Here is a 24,470-nt window from a genome sequence, read left to right on the forward strand (position 1 = left end):
TAAATGCAGCCTCACCAACATCTTATATAACTGCAACATGACCTCCCAACATTTATACTCAGTTAATTGTATGCAGTCAATTCAGTTAATTATTAATAACTTGGCAGAAATGTAATTATCATTGGCAGAAATGTAATTATCTGCCAAACAATTTAGAAACATAGAAACATAGAAATTAGGTGCAGGAGTAGGCCATTCGGCCCTTCGAGCCTGCACCGCCATTCAATATGATCATGGCTGATCATCCAACTCAGTATCCCGTACCTGCCTTCTCTCCATACCCTCTGATCCCCTTAGCCACAAGGGCCAGATCTAACTCCCTCTTAAATATAGCCAATGAACTGGCCTCAACTACCCTCTGTGGCAGAGAGTTCCAGAGATTCACCACTCTCTGTGTGAAAAAAGTTATTCTCATCTCGGTATTAAAGGATTTCCCCCTTATCCTTAAGCTGTGACCCCTTGTCCTGGACTTCCCCAACATCGGGAGCAATCTTCCTGCATCTAGCCTGTCCAACCCCTTAAGAATTTTATAAGTTTCTATAAGATCCCCTCTCAATCTCCTAAATTCTAGAGAGTATAAACCAAGTCTATCCAGTCTTTGTTCATAAGACAGTCCTGACATCCCAGGAATCAGTCTGGTGAACCTTCTCTGCACTCCCTCTATGGCAATAATGTCCTTCCTCAGATTTGGAGACCAAAACTGTACGCAATACTCCAGGTGTGGTCTCACCAAGACCCTGTACAACTGCAGTAGAACCTCCCTGCTCGTATACTCAAATCCTTTTGCTATGAAAGCTAACATACCATTCGATTTCTTCACTGCCTGCTGCACCTGCATGCCTACTTTCAATGACTGGTGTACCATGACACCCAGGTCTCGCTGCATCTCCCCTTTTCCTAGTCGGCCACCATTTAGATAGTAGTCTGCTTTCCTGTTTTTGCCACCAAAATGGATAACCTCACATTTATCCACATTATACTGCATCTGCCATGCATTTGCCCACTCACCCAGTCTATCCAAGTCACCTTGCAGTCTCCTAGCATCCTCCTCACAGCTAACACTGCCCCCCAGCTTAGTGTCATCCGCAAACTTGGAGATATTGCCTTCATTTCCCTCATCCAGATCATTAATATATATTGTAAATAGCTGGGGTCCCAGCACTGAGCCTTGTGGTACCCCACTAGTCACTGCCTGCCATTGTGAAAAGGACCCGTTTACTCCTACTCTTTGCTTCCTGTTTGCCAGCCAGTTCTCTATCCACATCAATACTGAACCCCCAATGCCGTGTGCTTTAAGTTTGTATACTAATCTCTTATGTGGGACCTTGTCGAAAGCCTTCTGGAAGTCCAGATACACCACATGCACTGGTTCTCCCCTATCCACGCTACTAGTTACATCCTCGAAAAATTCTATAAGATTCGTCAGACATGATTTACCTTTTGTAAATCCATGCTGACTTTGTCCAATGATTTCACCACTTTCCAAATGTGCTGCTATCCCATCTTTAATAACTGACTCTAGCAGTTTCCCCACTACCGATGTTAGACTAACTGGTCTGTAATTCCCCGTTTTCTCTCTCCCTCCCTTCTTAAAAAGTGGGGTTACGTTTGCTACCCGCCAATCCTCAGGAACTACTCCAGAATCTAAAGAGTTTTGAAAGATTATTACTAATGCATCCACTATTTCTGGAGCTACTTCCTTAAGTACTCTGGGATGCAGCCTATCTGGCCCTGGGGATTTATCGGCCTTTAATCCATTCAATTTTCCCAACACCACTTCCCGGCTAACCTGGATTTCACTCAATTCCTCCAACTCCTTTGACCCGCGGTCCCCTGCTATTTCCGGCAGATTATTTATGTCTTCCTTAGTGAAGACGGAACCAAAGTAGTTATTCAATTGGTCCGCCATATCCTTGTTCCCCATGATTAACTCACCTGTTTCTGACTGCAAGGGACCTACATTTGTTTTAACTAATCTCTTTCTTTTCACATATCTATAAAAACGTTTGAAGTCAGTTTTTATGTTCCCTGCCAGTTTTCTTTCATAATCTATTTTTCCTTTCCTAATTAAGCCCGTTGTCCTCCTCTGCTGGTCTCTGAATTTCTCCCAGTCCTCCGGTATGCTGCTTTTTCTGGCTAATTTGTACGCATCATCCTTCGCTTTGATACTATCCCTGATTTCCCTTGTTATCCATGGATGCACTACCTTCCCTGATTTATTCTTTTGCCAAACTGGGATGAACAATTTTTGTAGTTCATCCATGCAGTCTTTAAATGTCTTCCATTGCATATCCACCGTCAACCCTTTTAGAATTAATTGCCAGTCAATCTTGGCCAATTCACGTCTCATACCCTCAAAGTTACCTTTCTTTAAGTTCAGAACCATTGTTTCTGAATTAACAATGTCATTCTCCATCCTAATGAAGAACTCAACCATATTATGGTCACTCTTGCTCAAGGGGGCACGTACAACAAGACTGCTAACTAACCCTTCCTCATTACTCAATACCCAGTCTAAAATAGCCTGCTCTCTCGTTGGTTCCTCTACATGTTGATTTAGATAACTATCCCGCATACATTCCAAGAAATCCTCTTCCTCAGCACCCCTGCCAATTTGATTCACCCAATCTATATGTAGATTGAAGTCACCTATTATAACTGTTTTGCCTTTGTCGCACGCATTTCTAATTTCCTGTTTGATATCATCTCCAACTTCACTACTACTGTTAGGTGGCCTGTACACAACACCCACCAGCGTTTTCTGCCCCTTAGTGTTTCGCAGCTCTACCCATACCGATTTCACATCCTCCAAACTAATGTCCTTCCTTTCCATTGCGTTAATCTCCTCTCTAATCAGCAACGCTACCCCACCTCCTTTTCCTTTCTCTCTATCCCTCCTGAATATTGAATATCCCTGGATGTTCAGCTCCCAGCCTTGGTCACCCTGGAGCCATGTCTCCGTGATTCCAACTGTATCATAGTCGTTAATAGCTATCTGCACATTCAACTCATCCACCTTATTACGAATGCTCCTTGCATTGAGACACAAAGCCTTCAGGCTTGTTTTTACAACACTCTTACCCCTTATACTATTAAGCTGAAAAGTGGCCCTTTTTGATTTTTGCCCTGGATTTGCCGGCCTGCCACTTTGACTTTTCACCTTGCTACCTATTGCTTCTGCCTTCATTTTACACCCCTCTGTCTCTACGCTCACACATTTAAGAAACCCTTTCCCTTTAACTCCATCCTCCACTATCCCATTCGACACCCCACCCCCCTTATTCAGTTTAAAACCACCCGTGTAGCAGTGGCAAACCTGCCTGCCAGAATGCTGGTCCCACACCTGTTAAGATGCAATCCGTCCCTTTTGTATAGTTCCCCCTTACCCCAAAACAGATCCCAGTGATCTAAGAATCTAAATCCCTGCCCCGTGCACCAGTTCCTCAGCCACACGTTCAGGTCCCGTATCTCCCAGTTCCTGCTCTCGCCAGCACGAGGAACTGGAAGCAAACCGGAGATAACAACCCTGGAGGTCCTGCTTTTCAGCATTTTTCCGAGCTCTCTAAAGTCACGCTGCAGAATATTCATCCCCTTCTTCCCGACATCGTTTGTGCCGACATGCACTACCACTTCCGGATGTTCACCTTCGCCCTTGAGGATTTTCTGCACTCTGTCCGTGACATCCTGGATCCTGGCACCAGGAAGGCAGCACACCATCCTCGCATCCCGTCTGTTGCCGCAGAAACCCCTGTCCGTACCTCTCACAATGGAGTCTCCTACTACAATGGCGTTGCCTGCCTTAGGCCTTTTTGGTTTTTGCTCAACAGCCCTATTCGCATCACAAGCCAGTCCGCCGCTCAGTGTAAACACCTCTTCTGTCCCGACAGCTTCTAAGTGGGTGAACCTGTTCACAAGAGGTACAACACCCGGGGAAGTTGGCATTCCATGCTTCCCTCCCGTTCTCACTGTCTCCCACCTTCTCTCTTCCAGTACCTTAGGTGTAACAATCGTACTGTAGGACTTGTCGAGGAACGACTCAGTTTCTCGGATGAACCGGAGGTCATCCACTTGCTTCTCAAATTCCCCAACACGGCCCTTCAGGAGCTCTACCTGGATGCACTTCTCGCATTTGTAGCAGCCACCTCTAGTGGGGAGAGTCATTCCACCAGATTCTAATTATTACTCGAAGCATTTAATTTCTCGTCTTTGTTCTTTGTCTTTGTTTTATCTTTTCTCTTATTCTATTTTTCTCCCTCTGTTTTTGTTTCTCTGTACATTATTCTATTATAAAAAAGAGTGCTCTAATTTAAACTTCATAGTTTAGATTCTGTGGTGGACATATTCATCCTAAACTGAATGAGCTAAATATATGCAAATTGTTGATCACTTATGAAATTCAGTCCCACTAAACAAAATATAATTAATTTCTAAATTGGACTACATGCCCAAAAAAAGTATAGTGCTGGGAGTCATCCAGAGGCCTTGATTAACAATCCAAAGATCGGTGTTCCAATCGCACTATTGGCAATTTCAATTCAACTGATAATTTGCAAATAAGAAGCATTAGTAACGATGACCACAAAAGAGACTTCACATAAGATTTTATCATAAGAATCAACCTGATTTGCTAATGTCCTTCAAAGAAGAAAGCTGTCTTTCCTACCTTGTCTGACTTGTATGTGTCTTCAGACCCATCAATGAGGTTGATGCCTAAATGCCCCCTGAAATAGCCTAACAAACCAATCAGGTGAGGGGCAGTTGGGGATGGACAATGAATGCAGACCTTGGCAGTGAAGACAAATAAATGAATAAATAAAAACAAACAAAATAAATAAAATCTAAATTTGGTGTGTTTTGCTCATGCAACCTTGGACAAATTCCAGTCCCTGTGTGCCTCACCAAGGATTCAGCAATCTTTTTGATTGTTCACAAGGATATATATTCCCTGCAGCAGTCACCGTGTTTGGTTTTCTCATTAACAAATGCTCTAGTGCAAACGTTTTTGTGAGCACAATGGCATTTTTTTATTTTGGACCTCAAAAATCCAGGCCTAAATTAGAAGGAACATTGCCCCGTTTTATCTTTTTATTCAAAATAGAGTTCATTTATAAAAACGTAATACATTACTTTACATGTTGCCTTTCACAATGTCAGACAAATCATTCTCCATATGGGATTTAGGGTGCATCAGTTTTCTTATCACAGTTTTACTTATACTTAGCTTGATAAAAGCATTACAAAGATGTTCCTTTCCTTTGCAGAGGCATTCATCATCTTTATCAATACCAAAATGTAATCGTTGTCTCATTCTGTTATTGTATATTCATGAATTAAAGTAGTCCATCTGGAGAAACCTCAGCTTGTTTGATCACAGAATTATTTTATCATTGTTAAGCTATTAAAATAAAATTGGTGCATTTTTCATGTCAATTAAAAATATGTTTTCCTTTTTTCAGTCCTGTGCATCTGGATACAGAAAAATAAATGGCACCCTATATGGAGGAATCTGTGTACCATGTATTTGCTATGGTCATTCTAACTACTGTGATGACATTACTGGAGAATGTTTGGTATGTATTAAAAAAAAACTGCAAGATACTTATAATGCTTAAAAAAGCCTTGGTAAAAGCAACTCCATTTCTGATCTTGATTTGACAAAATAGTTTAAATCATTTTCATAAAGGTGTTTTTATTCCTTTGAACTGTGAAGTCGTATTTAATATGAAAATATTATCATATGAATCTTCAATCTTCAATCATAGGAATTTTCATAAGAATCTAGGAAAAATGATAGAATGCTAAATTAAGCATCTTGGAGCCACGACTTTAAGTTAAATCACAAGTAACATGGATGGTTAGTGAGGAGGGACAGTAGAATAAAACTTTTGGTGACTAATTAGTATGAATCTGGTTATGAAGAGACTAGTTGTATGGAAAATGGATCACATGGTTATTTTGACATCAATATTTAATGATCTGGGAACTTTTGAAATAACGTGACTAAAATCTTAGGTAAAGAAATATGAAAAAATAAATCACAAGCAAACCATTATAAAGTTTTAATCAACAGTACAATACATTCTGCAGCATCTCACTGAGTATCTTCTATCACACTCAACTGAGGAAAATTACAATATAGAATCTATTACGCGAGTGAGAAGTAAGTTGAGTAGGTCATTCGTCAGAAATGATGTTTGTCCACAGAAAATATACTTAGCTGTGATCTATGAAATTCAAGAGAATAATTATGTTTTTTTTTCATCCATAATTCAATATGATGAAAGAATAATATTCAATCATTTTCAAAACTGGAGTGCAGCAACACTGCATAATAAACCTGCAGCATTAATAGAAACAAATAAGACTGCAAAAATCTGAAATAAAAACTAGCAATATTGAGAAACGTCAACCAGTCAAGTTGCATCTGTGAAAAGAGAAATGTTAATGTTCATCACAAATGGAACATTTTTTAATTCAATACAAACTTATCCAATATTTAATTAAAAGATACATTTTTTGAGGTGGGGCACATATCTGTGTTTATTTAACTATGGAAATTGGAGACTTGCAACCAAAGCCAGAATGAACATATAAAGTACATCACAGAACAGTACAGCATTGGAACAAACCCTTAGGCCCATAATGTCTGTGCCTAACATTATGTCAAATTAAACCAGTCCCTTCTGCCTGCACATGCTCTATATCCCTTCATCGCCTCTGTATACATTTCCCCATTAAAAACATTAAACATTACTATCATATCTGCCTCCACCACCTCCACTGGCTGTATGTCTCAGGCACCCACCATTCATTCTGTGTTTTAAAATAAACTTGCCTCAAAATGTTATTTAAACTTTCCTCCTCTCACATTAAGCCTATGCCTTCCTGCATTAGATTTTTTCCTATACCCTATTTATGGTTTTCCGAATGTTATACACTTGGATTGGGTCACCCCTCAGCCTCCAGCGCTCAAGAAAAACAATCCAAGTTTATCCAACCTATCCTTATTTTAAATACCCTCTCAGCCAGGCAACATTGTTGTGAACCTAGGGTACACAAAAATGCTGGAGAAACTCAGCGGGTGCAGCAGCATCTATGGAGCGAAGGAAATGGGTGACGTTTCGGGCTGAACCCCTTCTTCAGACCTACATCTTCCAGCATCTGCAGTTCCTTCTTGAACACATTGTTGTGAATCTCTTCTGCACCCTTTCCAAAGCCAACACAACCTTCCTGTAATGCGGCAAACAGGACTGAGCACAATACTACAAATGTGTTCCAGCAAATTTTTAATACAGCTGCAACACGACTTTCCGACCTTTATACTCAATACCCCAATTAATGAAGGCAGGAATGTCATAGGCCGCCTTTGCCACCCCATCAACCCATGTTTCCACCTTGGGGGTGCTACAGTGTCCTCCATAATGTTTGGGACAAAGACCCATCATTTATTTATTTGCCTGTGCACTCCACAATTTGAAATTTGTAATAGAAAAAAATCACATGTGGTTAAAGTGCACTGTCAGATTTTATTAAAGGCCATTTTAATATATTTTGATTTCACCATGTAGAAATTACAGCAGTGTTTATACATAGCCCCCCATTACAGGGCACCATAATGTTTGGAACAGCAATGTCATATAAAGGAAAGTAGTCATGTTTCGTATTTTGCTGCATATCCTTTGCATGCAAAGACTGCTTGAAGTCTGCGATTCATGGATATCACTATGTGCTGGGTGTCTTCTCTGGTGATGCTCTGCCAGGCCTGTATTGCAGCCATCTTTAGCTTATGCTTGTTTTGGGGGCTAGTTCCCTTCAGTTTTCTCTTCAGCATATAAAAGACATGCTCAATTGGGTTCAGATCGGGTGATTGATTTGGCCACTCAAAAATAGACCATTTTTTAGCTTTGAAAACTCCTTTGTTGCTTTAGCAGTATGTTTGGGATCATTGTCTTGCTGTATAATGAACCGCCGGCCAATGAGTTTTGAGGAATTTTTAGCAAATAGGATGTGTCTATACACTTCAGAATTCATTATGTTCTTATCATCAGCATTTGTATCATCAAGTCAAGTCAAGTCAAGAGAGTCAAGTCAAGAGAGTTTATTGTCATGTGTCCCAGATGGGACATTAAAATTCTTGCTTGCTGCAGCACAACAGAATATAGTCAGCAAAAATACAGAACAGTTCAGTTCAATATACACATAAATAAGCAGATAAAGTGCAATAGGCTGTTACAGTTCAGAGTCTGTTTTTTGGCGAGTTTAATAGCCTGATGGCTGTGGGGAAGTAGCTGTTCCTGAACCTGGATGTAAAAGATTTCAGGCTCCTGTACCTTCTGCCGGTGGTAGCGGAGAGATGCGTGCGTGGCCAGGATGGTATGGATCCTTGATGATGTTGGCTGCCTTTTTGAGGCAGCTACTGCGATAGATCCCTTCGATGGTGGGGAGGTCAGAGCCGATGATGGACTGAGCAATGGTTACAACTTTCTGCATCCTTTTCCGCTCCTGGACGCTCAAGTTGCCGAACCAAGCCACAATTAACCAGTCAGCATGTTCTCTACTGTGCACCTGTAGAAGTTTGAGAGAGTCCTCCTTGACTTACCGACTCTCCGTAGTCTTCTCAGGAAGTAGAGGCGCTGATGTGCTTTCTTTATAATTGCATCAGTGTGCTGGGACCAGGAAAGATCTTTGGAAATGTGCACGCCCAGGAATTTGAAGTTCTTGACCCTTTCCACCATCGTCCCGTTGATGTAAACAGCATTGTGGGTCCCTATGCTACTCCATCCAAAGTCCACAATCAGTTCCTTGGTTTTGCTGGTGTTGAGAGCCAGGTTATTGTTTTGGCACCATTTAGTCAATTGGTCGATCTCACTTCTATACTATGACTCGTCCCATCAGTGATAAGTCCCACAACAGTGGTGTCGTCGGCGAACTTGATGATGGAGGTCGCACTATGTCCGGCTACGCAGTCATGAGTATAGAGTGAGTACAGCAGGGGGCTGAGCACGCAGCCTTGAGGTGCTCCCCTGCTGATTGTTATCGAGGATGACACATTTCCACCAATACGGACAGACTGTGATCTGTGGATGAGGAAGTGGTGAATCCAATTGCAGAGGGATGCGCAGAGACCCAGATCTGAGAGCTTGGTAACCAGCTTGGAGGGGATGATTGTATTAAATGCCGAGCTGTAGTTAATGAATAACAGCCTGACATATGAGTTTTTGTTGTCCAAGTGGTCCAGAGTGGAGTGGAGAGCCAGTGAGATCGCATCCACCGTTGATCTGTTATGGCGGTAAGTGAACTGCAGTGGGTCGAGGTTCTTGTCAAGGTAGGAGTTGATTTGAGCCATAATCAACCTCTCAAAGCCAAATCATCACCACAGACGTTAGTGCCACTGGTCGATAATCATTGAGGCTCGTCACCTTGCACTTCTTGGGCACCGGTATTATTGATGCCCTTTTAAAGCAGGTGGGAACCTCAGATCTCAGTAGTGAGAGGTTGAAAATGTCCGTTAAAAACTCCAGACAGTTGGTCTGCACAGGTCTTTAGAACACGACCGGGTATACCATCATGTCCAGGCACTTTCCGAGGGTTCACCCCCCCTGAAGAATCTTCTGACGTCGGCCTCTGTGACTGTGACTGAAATACCGTCACGGCGAATGGGGGCTCGGGAAGGCACATCAGTGTTCTCCCTATCAAAGCGTGCGTAAAATGCATTGAGCTCGTCAGGAGTGATGCTTCGCTGACAATTGAGCTGCCTCCTGATTTCGCCTTATAGGAGGTGATGGCATTCATCTCATCCGTGTACAAAACCTTTTTTCCAGAACTGTGGTTGCTCTTTTAAGTACTTCTTGGCAAACTGTAACCTGGCCATCCTATTTTTTGTGGCTAACCAGTGGTTTGCATCTTGCAATGTAGCCTCTGTATTTCTGTTCATGAAGTCTTCTGCGGACAGTGGTCATTGACAAATCCACACCTGACTCTGATCTGTTTCTGATCTGTCGGACAGGTGTTTGGGGATTTTCTATATTATAGAGAGAATTTGTCATCAGCTGTGGAAGACTTCCTTGGCCTGCCAGTCCGTTTGTGATTAGTAAGCTCACCAGTGCTCTCTTTCTTCTTCATGATTTTCCAAACAGTTGATTTTGCTAAGCTTAAGGCTTGGCTGATGTCTCTAACAGTTTTATTCTTGTTTCTCAGTCTCAGTCTTAGCTTCTTTGACTTTCATTGGCACAAATTTGGTCCTCATGTCGATAAACAGCAATAAAATTTCCAAAGGTGATAGACTGGAGGAAAGACTAGGTGCTGAGAGCTCTCTCATACCTCCATTAAGGAGGCAATTACACACACCTAAGCAATTACAAACACCTGTGAAGCCATGTTATCCCAAACATTATGGTGCCCTGAAATGGGGGGACTATGTATAAACACTGGTGTAATTTCCACATGGTGAAACCAAAATGTATAAAATGGCTTTTAATAACATCTGACAATGTGCACTTCAACCACATGTGATTCTTTTCTATTACTAATCTCAAATTGTGGAGTACCGAGGCAAATAAATAAATGATGGGTCTTTGTCCCAAGCATTATGGAGGGCACTGTATGTATTGCACCCCAAGATTCCTCTGTGAATCAGTGAGCTGCTTCTATAAGGCTCAGCAATAAATTAGGTATATCTTAAGTTACACAATGTGTACATGGATAGTTATCAACAGGATGGTGTCATTAAACATGTGGAAACATTTTGTTATATTCAGACTTCCTCAAGGATTATCTGGTATTGTAAATGGCAGAATAGGTCGTGCATAATCACATATCCATACTGTAGCACTCTAAGCTTCCAATCAATGGAAAAGAGTGTGTGTAAGAAATCATGTACTTAATTTCTCTGTCCATTCCTTGGCTTCTATCGTGAACCAGGATGCATCATATAAGCATAAAATTAATTTATTTTAAAAAAGGCCTTAGTTTTATTTTGCCTTTCTCTAATGTATAGTGCTGTAACTTAATTCATTATGGTTATTCAAAATGTCCTTTCTATTAATCCCATAAAAACCTTTACAAATCTTTTTACATGGTTCCAAGAATTTTTTGACAGCTGTTAGAGCTAACTGTTGATCTTAATGTTACTACTGGAATGTACAGAACGACTGTTGTCATTCTTAACTGCATTCCTCTCATAAGGACTTTGACTTTCTGATAGTTTTTTGAAATACCTGGTGATAAGTTAATTCCATGTAAAAATAAGAGTTTAGGAAATCATTTTTTAATACATCTTGTGACACTTCCCTGACTCTTATTCCTCTTCTAATACAGTACATATTGATTATTTCTGCGGGACAGATGGCTTGTACTATTTATTATGATTGAGAAGGGTAGGAGGCAACTCAATTCTGTTTTCACCCTGTGCCCAGAAATGTATAATTTTATTATATACTAGACCAAGTGCAGACCCGTTGGGTCTGTTCCCCCAACGTGCGGTTGTAGGGGGGGGGGGGGGGGCGGCATGCAGCGTCACACAATAACTATCCCCCCCCTCCCCCCGCACTCACGCTAATTACCCCCTCTTGATATAATATTAATATTATTAATTTGCTCCTTTTACCCCATAACCACCGTATCTACTGACGCATAGCCCCCAACTTGCAGTCACATCTAGAGGGGGGGGGGGGTGAGAGTGAGGGCAGAGAGAGAAGGGGCAGAGACAGAGAGAGAGACAGAAACACAGAGAGAGGGGCAAGAGGGAGAGGAGGGTGGGGAGGAGGAGAAGAGGAAGGGTGGGTGGGTGAGGGGGGGAGGAGAGAGAGCGGGTGAGAGTGAGGGGGAGAGAGGGGGTGCTGAGAGGGGGGTGAGGGGGAGAGGTGGGGAGCAGGGAGGGGGAGGGAGGGGGGAGGGTGGAGGGAAGAGGGTAGGGGGTGTGGAGGGGAGGGGGTTTAGGGGAGGGGATGGAGGGGAGGAGGGGGGGAGAGAGAGGGGGAGAGAGGGGGGAGGGGGGAGAGAGGGGGGGGGGGGGAGAGATGGGGGGAGAGGGGGTGTGCTGAGAGGGAGGGTGAGGTGAGGGGAGGGGGAGAGGTGGGGAGCAGGGAGGGGAGGGAGGGTGGAGGGAAGGGGGTATGGGTGTGTGGAGGGGAGGGGGGTTTAGGGGAGGGACGGTGGAGGAGGGGATGGAGTGGAGGAGGGGGAGAAAAAGAGGCGAGAGAGAGAGAGAGAGAGAGAGAGAGAGAGAGAGAGAGAGAGAGAGAGAGAGAGAGAGAGAGAGAGATCGGGAGGGAGGGAGAGAGAGAGAGAGAGAGAGAGAGAGAGAGAGGGAGAGAGGGAGAGAGGGAGAGAGGGAGAGAGGGGGGGAGGAGAGGAGAGGGGGGAGAGAGGGGGGGGGGGGGGGGGGGGGGGGGGAGAGGAGAGGAGGGGGAGAGAGGAGAGGAGGGAGAGAGGAGAGGAGGGAGGGGGGAGAGGAGGGAGGGGGGAGAGGAGAGGGGGGGGAGAGAAGAGGGGGGGGAGAAGAGAGGGGGGGAGAAGAGAGGGGGGGAGAAGAGAGGGGGGGGAGTAGAGAGGGGGGGAGTAGAGAGGGGGGAGAGAAGAGAGGGGGGGGAGAAGAGAGGTGGGCGGGAGAAGAGGGGGGAGAGAGGAGAGGGGGGAGAGAGGAGAGGAGGGGAGAGAGAGAGTGCCTTTTTATTTCAACCCAAACAACCATTTGCAGGCAGTGCTTTTTTACTTTAACCATATTTTCATTTTCAAACCACATTAAGGGTACTTACTCACAGTTGTGTGGACATGTGTTCAGTTTTATTCACAGCTCAGAGAAACGTGACCCTCTGCCTTCCTCCAACTTGCAGACACTGATTGAGGCTCACCACTTCCTGGTTTTATAGTCCACCCCCCCTGCCGCCAGCGGGGGCAGCAGAGAGAATGGGGAATTTTGTAAAATCATTAATATCTCTGTCATATTTCATCGACGAGAAAAATCCTCAGCACACATACGGCGGAGGGGGGCTCTGAGCGAGGTGGCCAAAAATGACGGCCGTAGGTGGCGGCGTTCTCTCGGAAATCGCAGCACAGATCGCCAAAACCGGTCAAGAACAGAGTTTTAGTAATATAGATAGATAGAGTATCTATCTTAGTTATTGTTCTTCTCTGCAGTTACCTATCCTCTCCCTTGTTTCCTCCCCTCCCGTTTCCTCCCCTCTCCCCTTAGGTTCCTTCCCTCTCCCCAGTTTCCTCCCGTTAGTTTCCTCTCCTCTCCTTAATGGTTGTAAATTATGTGTACGATAGAGCAACAGTACATCTCAAATGGTTTTGTTTGATCACAGCGAGTCAGAATACAAACATAAATTTTAACTTCCCGTCATGTCAGTCAAGTCAGTCAAATCTGATACTGATCTTTGTTTTGTAAAGGTGATAGAAAGAATGGATTTCCCTTTATGAATTATTTGGACATCTGGAAGGTATTCATGAGAGACTTATAGTGAAAGATGATCATCATGCAAATGATGCCAAGTTATTAACCTGTTTAGGAAATAAACTGTGACCATGAGTCTTCCTAACTTTTTTTTAAAGCTGCATGTTTTGCCTTATCATATTTGTTCAATCTCTTCTTGTTAATCTGTCTTAAACGTCACTTCCTCCCACCCAAAGCCTCTCCACAGCTTTCTCACAATCCACACTGGTATCCAACTGCATGTTGTAAGCAAACTTGACTGAGCTGCTTTTTCTTTCTCCCAGGTAGCAGATTATGATGTAGATGGTGAGCACTGAAACCCCAAGATCAAGCTTAGACATCCTTATTTCATGGCATAGCTTCCCAACCCAAAACCCGTCTTTGTTTTCTGTCTGTTAACCAATCCTCAGTCCACACCAGTCCAATGTGCTCTAACTTGAATAGACTCTTGTGTGACACTTTATTAGCTTTCTGAAAGTACATTGGTTGCCCTGCTGATTGAAAACAATAAATCACTCTAATGTCAAACTCAATTCCTTTTCATAAATCTATCCATCTCATTTGAAATGATTCTTGAGCCACAAGAATGGAAGATGTATGTGTAGAAAGGGTCTTGTCTCCAAAGAAGTATGTGATGGTCACTTATTCCGGTACTGTTATGGCAGATGCTATCCGTAATGTGTAAATTGCTGAGGGTACAGTCAATTAATTTATCCTTGTGCTGGTCTACTGACTGTTGCAGACACAGTCTGGTAGCTATGTCTTTCAGGATACATCTGACTTGGTCAGAGGTGGTATTGTCAAACCTCTCTTGTTGAAGGACGTTGAAGTCTCTGACTGTACTTTCTCCATCTCTGCGGCTGTCATTGTTTCTTACAAGTGCGTTGAACACGAGCACTAATTCATCAGCTGAGGGAGGACAGGTTGTAATCAAGTGGAGGTCCCCTTGTTGATGTTTCAGAACCATTCACACCCACCTGTATCGCCACCTCTGATCTGTCGGTCTGACAGGGCATTCCATGATTTGTGGCAGAGAATTCTGGTATGTCAGCCACAAGCAATGATTCTACATATACCATTACGCCGTGCTAATAGTAGAAACAAACAACTGCAGATGCTGGTTAATACACAAAAGGACGAAAGTGCTGGGGAATATCCTTGATCAAATTTGAACACAATGTTTATTAAGGGTGTTCAGGTAAGAGAGTTTCACCATGACAATTTAGGTACATTTTACCTTCTGCTCAGAGCACTTTCCTCGTCGTCTTTTCATCTGCTTGTTCTGCTTACTGTATAACACAGCGAAATGGTATATGTAAAATTATTTGATTATTGTTTGTCATGCAGAACTCTAGGAGGAACGCCTATTAACTCTCATATAACAAGATTATTACAGAAGTTTTGAAGAGAAGTAAAGCTTCTTTAATACCTGGTACACCACTGCCTACATGTTGAACAGCAATTTCAAGGAAATTCACAAAGCAGTTAGCAATAGATCTGCGGGTAGTTATGAAATAAAAACTGAAGATGCTGGAAATACTTAGCCATTCAGGCCACATCTGTGGGAAGAGAGGGTCTGTAACCTAAAACATTAACTCTGCTTCTCTTCTCATAGATGTGGTGTAACCTGCTGAGTCATTTCATAAGTTCTGGGAGCTGAATTAGGCCATTTGGCCCATCAAATCTACCATTCAATCATGGCTGATCTATCTTTTCCTCTCAACCCCATTCTCCTGTCTTCACCCCATAACCCTTGACACCCTTACTAATCAAGATCTGTCAATAAAAAATATCCATTGATGTGACTTCCACAACATTCTGTGGCAACGAAGTCCACAGATTCACCACCCTATAATTGTCTGTTTTTATTTTAGCTTTCCAGCATCTTCAGTTTAAATTTTTTTTTCTCGTTTACCTGAAGGTGATTACGATTCCTTTAAATAGCATTGACAGGTGGCAAAGATTTGTGAAGAGGAGAAGAAATGACTTATTTTGGCAGGGCTGTATTAAGCATTGCACTTGATTGACATCATGAGGTGACTATATAACAACCATCGACTAGTACAAATCAGGCATCAAATATGCGTATGGATTGGACCAGTTCAACACTCAAGCATTTGTTGCTACATTGTCTAGGTTGAAGCTATTGTCGTTAAGTTTCTTTTTGATCTAATTAGCAAGTTAAAAAATTCACAATGCGTGAAATGGTGCAATATGTTATTATTTGGCCATCAAATTAATGGGCAATTTTATCCAGAACACTCAGTAGTATTGTCCTTCATGTCTAATGTGCATAGACATGGGATCCATAATAATGAGCTGAAATTTGTTGTTTCTCTTGTTCTAGATCCCTATATAATCTACATACAATATGTTAATTTGACAATTCCTATTAACAGAGTAGTTTTAATATTATCTAGTTTGGCAAGGCATAAAGATTACAGCAACTGTCTTCATTTTATTACTTCAATAATGGTAGATGGATTGCGTTAGTGTTTTAGAATTACAAAATTGGTTTAATACAGCAATGCTTTCTTCATCTTAATGATGTTGTTTTGTTTTTGCAAGAATGTTACACTTTAATGACATAGGTTAACTCTATTGAAAGAAGGACTGAAATATTTATTATTAACCATTGCTCATAGTTGATCCATTTAGTTGTGTGTGGTTAATAATACAAAATTGTGAACAATATATATTAATAGATTGGCATAGAGAAATTCAAAGCATATTACTCTTTTCTCAGGGTCATGTAACGGAAAATCAATTTTTTGCTTTCCTGAGTGAAACAAAAAATGACCCCATCTTTAGTCAGATGGTGGTGAATCTGTAGAATTCTTTGCCACAGAAGGACGTGGAGGCTGTCAGTTGATATTTTTAAGGCAGAGATAGATAGATTCTTGATTGGTACAGGTGTTAGAGGATATGGGGAGAAAGCAGGAGAATGGGGTTAGGAGGGAGATATAGATCAGCCATGATTGATTGGTGGAGTAGACTTGATGGGCCAAATGGTCTTATTCTTCTCCTATTCCTTATGACCTTCCTAGTCATTTTGCAAGTTTGACTCATGATTTCTGCATGATCAGGCATAGGATAACCTTAATCACGTGCCATGCTTCTTTTGGAATTTTGTATGGGAGCAAGTTTTGAGTTGTCCTTGGTATGGCAATTGTTGGCCACTGGGACAAATAGTTCTTCAGAATGAAGTGCTTGATTAGGATTCATTTAAGTCCCTTACCTTTCCTTCTAACACCTCTCCCACAGGCCCACCTCTGATGTCACTCATTATCCCAAAATGTTCAGACATTCTCCACTCCTACTCTAAGCCCCCTATCAGGATTTTGGTAAAGAGACACATAATTCAAATGTATTTAGTTAATCAATTAAATTGGCGGATCAATGTTTTATAATAAAGTGTACTTATTTTAGAACTGTCAACATGACACAACTGGCCTGTTTTGTGATAAATGTCGTTTTGACATTGCTATTACACTTGATTGCAGCCCGGATTCTCCTTTAGAGATACTTCATCCCTGCCACCTCCACCAGACTTCCATCTAACATCTCATGGTCTCTGATAAATTACTTTACCAGTTTTGATCAGATTCCCTCTGGACCACAGGCCACTGTCAGTTGCTATTCTGCACTTCCTCTGAAGCCAACTTTGCACCAGAGTACATTTTCAAGTGCAATTGAATGCATCTTGCAGTGGTGTGGGGGTTGGTGGGATATTGGGAAGGAGGGAGAGATGGTGCAGTGTCTGATAAAAATGTTTTTAAGTGCTCTGTGTGATGCCAGATTAGTGCACGGGAACAGCAACGCAGGGTATTGCTGCAGAAACTACAGAAAAATCAAATGTATGCTTTGAACATATTGAGCTGGAGTTATTCACTGCAACTTTGAGGTAGTAATACTTGTAATAATATATGTTATTACTTGGAAGCTCAGATTCTATCTACCAAAATACCCACTGATCAGAAAATGTTGCTTTTCATAACAAATTCACTTCTATGTATATCTATGCGATGTTCTAAATTATGCATTAAAGCACAACACTCCTTTCACACGATGACGATATGCGAATTGTGTGCCTTACATTGTTAAGTTACAAACTCGAACATTGCTGCAATTTCAGTGACAATCTGGTTATTCTTCCCAAAAGAACATTATTGAATCTTGAAACCGTCAATTTCTGATGCACAGTAGAATCGAAAAGATTGGCAAAGGAGTTCTATTTTGCTCAATGAGAAGAAGGGAAACTGTATTTAAAAATGTATCAATTGTTTCATGCAATGCAACTATTTGAGCTATTTTCAAAATTCCTTTCTTTATACAGAATTAATTGTGTGTATTTTTAAATGGCCCACTGCCTTCAATTAAGTAACTCTGGGAAAAATGCATTTGGGTATCTTAAGGTTTTGTACGCCTATATTTTTTTCTAATAGCCTCCAGGCTTCTGTGTTAGATTCTAACTATTTAATTCATGGATTTGCGCAAGAACATTAGCAAAGGGAATTGGAATTATTTATGGGTAACTAAATGAAATCAGGAAGTCGGAATTTATTTGTTCTTTAAAAAATGAATATAATATAGTAGCAATGAGCATTGTGGTGTATCATTTTGATTTACTGGCAACTCTTCCAAGAATTTGGTAAAGAGACACATAATTCAAATGTATTTAGTTAATCAATTTAAATTGGCGGATCAATGTTTTAAAATAAACTGTACTTATTTTAGAACTGCCAACATGACACAACTGGCCTGTTTTGTGATAAATGTCGTCCTGGGTTTTATGGATATGCTACTCGAGGAACACCTAATGACTGTCAACCCTGCAGTTGTCCATTACTCATTTCTTCAAATAAGTAAGTATGATACAATGTCAACCGTATTTGTAGCACATAACAATAATTTCCTATATTGTAGTCCGTTCTACCATGTGGCATGAGTGGTGATTCAAAGACAGTAACTAAATGTGAATGAACAGCTATCACGTTCATTTGTCCATATTCAGTGTAGCATTTTCAAATAGAAAAATAAAATCTATGCAGCATGAAAGAAGACCATTCAGTCCATCAGCCCTTCCTTCCTTCAGTATCATCCCAGTTCTCTTTGACTGCAACTATTGGATCTGTTTTCTACACCTTTTTGATCTGTGGTGTTCCAAATCCTTTTGATTATTTTACCAAATGCTTTACCAAATCCTATGGTTCTTGATCTACTAATGGATCCAATTTATTTTAATTATTTTTGTCTGCATCATTGATGTTTGAACACTTTAATCAATTTGCCTCTCTTTCTGTATGGAGAACATTCCCAGCCTCTTTAGTCTAACCATGTAACTGAAAACCCTTACTTTCCTGTATTGTTTGTCAGGCTCTCACATCCTTCTTGTAGTAAACTGAACAGAATTGGCGCAACACTAAAACAATCTCTCAAGATTTATGGAGGTACAGTGTATCCTCCATACTTTTATATTCTATGTCTTTCTTTACAAATAATAATTTCCTGTATCATGTTTAATCATTTCCTCCTCCTGAACTTTCACCTTCAAAGATTTACACAAGGCAAAGTCCAACACTTACACCTTCAATGGAATTGCATTGTTGAAATTAAATTGCACATTTCCTACCCCTTATTACATTTATCTAGGTTACATTTAATTGGCCATATGTCTGCCCATCCCAGAGGATCATAGAATTCAAGATGGTGATACTGTGGAAGAAGACTATTTGTCCTTGAAGACAGCAGCAACTCTATATTAGCATAATGGAACTCATCCCACTGTCCCCACCAACGGCTATGCAAGTTATTTCAGCAATCTCTTTGAAACCTCTCTTGCTAAGACACACTTGCAAATTCTCTCCTTAATGATTGTTTCTGGAACTTACCTGCATACTTACACATTGTCTTGAAACTACTTTCCTGTCTCATCTTGAACCCTTTTGCTATTTTGCTCACATTTTGTCAATTTTTTTTGGTTCCTAAGAAAAACTATGTCTCCTGAAAACCATCATGGTACAGCAGTCTGATACAGAGGATTTTGTTTCATGCAAATATTTGGGTACATGCACATGGGAAACAACATCATGCGCCAGCATAATTAATGTATAGGAAACATAATTAAAACTGTCTATAGAGAAAATCTCTGAAGGCACCACATAATTTACTTGTTCTGAAATTATTGAAGGTGCACATTGAGGAATATTATGTGGAGCAGCACACTGTGTGTGTGCTCGTGTGTGTGTGTGTGTGTGTTTGTGTGTGTGTGTGTGTGGCTGTGTCTCCATCTGCGTCTGTGTGTGTTTATGTGTGTCTAAGTCTGCGTATGTGTGTGTGTGGTTTCCAAAATCATTTCTCCAGGGTTCTAAGAATTCTGTTGCTGCTTTAATTCTTCTTTTGCTGCAGCATGAATCATTATTCCTAACCCCCACCTTAATTCTGTTCATGTTATCAAGATGACAACTACATAGACCGTGAATCACTTATTATTAAGTACAAGGCCTCCTTTAATTAAAAAAAAGAAAATTAAATTTGTATTCAATATTAGAAAACACCTGATAAGTCAAGATTCATGGCTCCAGGATCTAACGTCTATCTAATATATTTCACATGGAGACGAGTTAGCTGGCAACAACTTAATGGAGTTCAATTTTCAGAATACTTTAGAGGATATAAATGTTCACAGAATCATGGACATTCTCATGCACCTTGATCCTAAAACCACCGCATAATTCCATGAATTTATTTTAATTAAGTTGCAGTTGAACTGCAAGTCAGTGACACTGATTGTTGACATTTCTATTATTATAAAATAATTTCCTTCCAATGTGTGAAAGTAATGGAAGTGAAATGTGGGCAAGTTTCTGTTACAGTGGATTCGGCTATAACTCTATTCTCATGCTCAGCTGGCAAATAGATAAATAAAAGTACAGGGTATATACATTCCATAAACAATGCTGCAACTCTGTGACAACTCTATTTATTGGAGTCATGGAATCATACAGTTTAGAAACGGCCCTTCAGCCAACCAAGAGGCCCCATCTAAGCTAGTCCCATTTGCCTATGCATGGCCGATATATTTCTAAACCTTTTCTATTTATGTTCCAAATGTCTTTTAAACATTGTGATTGTAACAGACTCTGCCGCTTACCAACCACTGGTCATCCACCACTAATTGGAATAGCAACCCTCCACAATCACCCTCTGTCTCCTTCCATCAAGCAATTTTGTATCCAATTGGCTATCTCACCCTAGATCCAACCTCCATACTAGCCTATGTGAGCCCTTGTCAAAGGCCTTGCTAAAGTCCTTTATTAGCCAATGTTGATGTCTATCATAATGTCTTTCCATATTTAGAATTTCTTCCTATCCCACCACCTTTCTTCTTCTTTCCAAATATTTTGTGAAAAATAGGGCCATATTTCCTCTTCAAATATATTAATCTTTGGAAATTTTTGGAATCCACATAAAGTGCAATTCCATTATCTTTGTTATATCAACAACATAATTAAGACTTTTTTTCCTGAGAAATAATTCTGCAAATCTCCAGCAACATTTCCATTGTCTTAGACTTTCCAAGAATTTTAGCCAAACCTGCCCATTTCATTCTGGCTTCTCTCTAAAAAAAAATCAAATATAATCATTATTCCTAAAAAAATACTTACAAGAACTACATATCCGTACGTGGCTTTTGGTCTTCTCAGAATATGAAACATAGGATAGCTGATTTCTCTATCTCAGGTTTAAATAATTTCTATAAGATCACAAGTGTTAGGAGTAGAATTAGACCATATAGACAATAGGTGCAGGAGTAGGCCATTTGGCCCTTCGAGCCAGCACCGCCATTCAATGTGATCATGGCTGATCATCCCCAATCAGTACCCCATTCCTGCCTTCTCCCCATATCCCATGAATCCGCTATCTTTAAGAGCCCTATCTAGCTCTCTATTGAAAGCATCCAGAGAACATGCCTCCACCAGCCTCTGAGGCAGAGAATTCCACAGACTCACCACTCTCTGTGAGAAAAAGTGTTTCCTCGTCTCCGTTCTAAATGGCCCATCAAGTCTACTCCGCCATTCAATCATGGCTGATCTATCTCTCCCTCGTAACCCCGGTCTCCTGCCTTCTCCCCATAACCTCTGACACCCATACTAATCAAGAATCTATCTATCTCTGCCTTAAATATATCCACTGACTTTGCCTCCACAGCCTCTGTGGCAAATAATTCCACAGATTCCCCACAAGAAATTCCTCCTCATCTCCTTCCTAAAAGAACGTCATTTAATTCTGAGGCTATGACCTCTAGTCCTAGACTCTCCCACGTGGAAATATCCTCTCCACATCCACTCTATCTAAGCCTGTAGTAAAAATTATCTTTGAATAACCTTCACTGTTATGGTGTTCAAGCAGGAACTGCAGATGCTGGAAGATCGAAGGTACACAAAAATGCTGGAGAAACTCAGCGGGTGCAGCAGCATCTATGGAGCGAAGAAAATAGGCGACGTTTCGGGGCCGAAACCCTTCTTCAGACTGAAGGGGGGTGGGGGGGAGAAGGAAGGAAAAAGGGAGGAGGAGGAGCCCGAGGGCGGGGGGATGGGAGGAGACAGCTCGAGGGTTAAGGAAGGGGAGGAGACAGCAAGGGCTAGCAAAACTGGGAGAATTCAACGTTCATGCCATCCGGACGCAAGCAACCCAGGCGGAATATGAGGTGCTGTTCCTCCAATTTCCGGTGTTGCTCACTCTGGCAATGGAGGAGACCCAGGACAGAGAGGTCGGATTGGGAATAGGAGGGGGAGTTGAAGTGCTGAGCCACCGGGAGTTCAGGTAGGTTATTGCGGACTGAGTGGAGGTGTTCGGCGAAACGATCGCCCAACCTCCGCTTAGTCTCCCCGATGTAAATCAGCTGACATCTAGAGCAGCGGATGCAGTAGATGAGGTTGGAGGAGATACAGGTGAACCTTTGTCGCACCTGGAACGACTGCTTGGGTCCTTGAATGGAGTCGAGGGGGGAGGTGAAGGGACAGGTGTTGCATTTCTTGCGGTTACAACGGAAAGTGCCCGGGGAGGGGGTGGTACGGGAGGGAAGGGAAGAATTGACAAGGGAGTTGCGGAGGGAGCGGTCTTTGCGGAAGGCAGACATGGGTGGAGATGGGAAGATGTGGCGAGTGGTGAGGTCACGTTGGAGGTGGCGGAAATGGCGGAGGATTATTTGTTGTATTTGCCGGCTGGTGGGGTGAAAGGTGAGGACTAGGGGCATAATCACTGTTGTGGTGTTCTGTTCCCAAAATGCCAATTTCATCAGAAAACAGCGGCATGTTTCTATGCCTGTTATTTTTATCATCATACACTACAAACAGTTATTCCTTTGGCCTACTTTGATCATTCCTAATTTAAATACACAAATATCTATCAATAGTGCTTGAATATTTTCCTGGTTTTTTTCTGCATTTCTCTTTTAAACTTTTCTGATATTCTTAAAGTCCATTGTTTTTTAATTTATCTGTTTTGCTAGCTTCCTGAAGGTAAACATTTTTTTCCTACATTCCTGTTGATACTTTCAGAAGGTTTGCAATTGATGTACAAGAGCAAATAGAAATGGTAATATCGGCAGAATACAGAGATTACTCTGGTATCATTGTTATATAACATTTATTGAACAGGATATTTTAATGTTTCGACAGAGCTGAGAAATGTTCTTTAGGAATATGAGCAAATGCCACGTTGTGATATTTGAGTTAGCTCAACTTTATGATAATACTTGGACATAATGCTTTTCCAACCTTGGTGACAAAGGACAGCAGCTGGACATTCCACTTTTTTATAGAGCTGAGTTACTACTGACAGGGAATTCCAGGCTGAATTACTGTTCAGTTGCTGCCATTCCTTTAGAGTACTCAGTGTTGGCTGAAGTAGTCATTCAGTATGTTGGTGGAATGAGATCCCTGCTCTATCTTTGGTTCCGGAAAGAAAAAAATAGTTTTAGCCTGTTGCATGGTGATGATCTCAGTAAAGGGCACTCGGCAATGCAGCTAATACAACTTTCTTTGGTTTATCTTCTTGTATCCGTCTCTACATCTGCTCACCATGAACAACGTAGCTTTAGCCCGACTTGTTACCTGGATACCAGGGGAGAGGTAATATGTGATCAATGTCCTCCTGGTTATACGAGGACACGATGTGACAGGTAAGAATTCCTGATCTTTTACCTCAAACTTTATGTAGCAGAGAATGTACATTGTCACTAACCTGGATATTGATTATGAATTAAATAACTAAACTAGATATCTGTTTGGTATGACTGAGGAATCTATAAGAATATAGATATGGTTATCTGTTGGTGGGACATATTAAAAGCTTTACTAGTGATAAAAGGCCAAAACTGAAATGACTGCTGTGTTTAAACCTGTTTGACAGTTTAGCTTCTTGTATGGATTATAATCTACCTCTTTGCTTAGAAATTATCTTTATTTATATCTTCATTTCCTCATGAAACATTTGACTAGAGTACATGCCAGGTTGCATTTTTTTCTCTAAAGTTTTGTATGACTTTAATAATAGCATGTCATTTTATGAACTGTGTTATTTGTAATTGCATAATCACATGGAAGCATAAACCTGTAAAAGTTGAAGCATCTATACTGGTGTTTGAGACATACAGATGCTTTGCATCTGAAAGTCAAGAATAAAAGTCTTCCTTGTCAGATGCAGTATGTGACTGAACTTCCCAGCTATTTTGAAAGAGAATTACTTCAGTTGACTTCACTTTTGAATACTCCAGCCTAACCTCTTATGAAAATTTAACCTTCAATGCTTTCTAAATTTACTTGTGCTTTCATGAAACACATTTGGTATCGATTAACTAATGAAGTGTTCTACTAAAGAAACAGTACATGGCTCTTTCACTCACTGAAACATAATATTTTGAAATATCAGTGATTTCTGTCCACTGATTTTTTATCATTTGATAATTAAATGACAATATTCAATTTCCATAATAAAACATCAATTATTGATTTTTTATTAAAATAATTTA

General features: G+C 41.2%; 1 protein-coding gene across 7 annotated transcripts in view; it reads left to right on the forward strand.

Moving 5' to 3' along the window:
• The window catches only part of lama2 (laminin subunit alpha 2), a 342,464-nt gene that overhangs the window by 169,080 nt on the left and 148,914 nt on the right, over positions 1-24,470 (forward strand). For all 7 annotated transcript variants that reach the window (XM_033021242.1, XM_033021244.1, XM_033021246.1 and 4 more), the window contains exons 16-18: positions 5,457-5,570; positions 18,173-18,300; positions 23,535-23,621. In XM_033021242.1, the coding sequence (XP_032877133.1) occupies positions 5,457-5,570; positions 18,173-18,300; positions 23,535-23,621 (329 nt within the window). The remainder of the gene's footprint in view (positions 1-5,456; positions 5,571-18,172; positions 18,301-23,534; positions 23,622-24,470) is intronic.

The sequence above is a fragment of the Amblyraja radiata genome, chromosome 5, assembly GCF_010909765.2.
Source record: "Amblyraja radiata isolate CabotCenter1 chromosome 5, sAmbRad1.1.pri, whole genome shotgun sequence".
In the NCBI taxonomy this organism is placed as follows: domain Eukaryota; kingdom Metazoa; phylum Chordata; class Chondrichthyes; order Rajiformes; family Rajidae; genus Amblyraja; species Amblyraja radiata.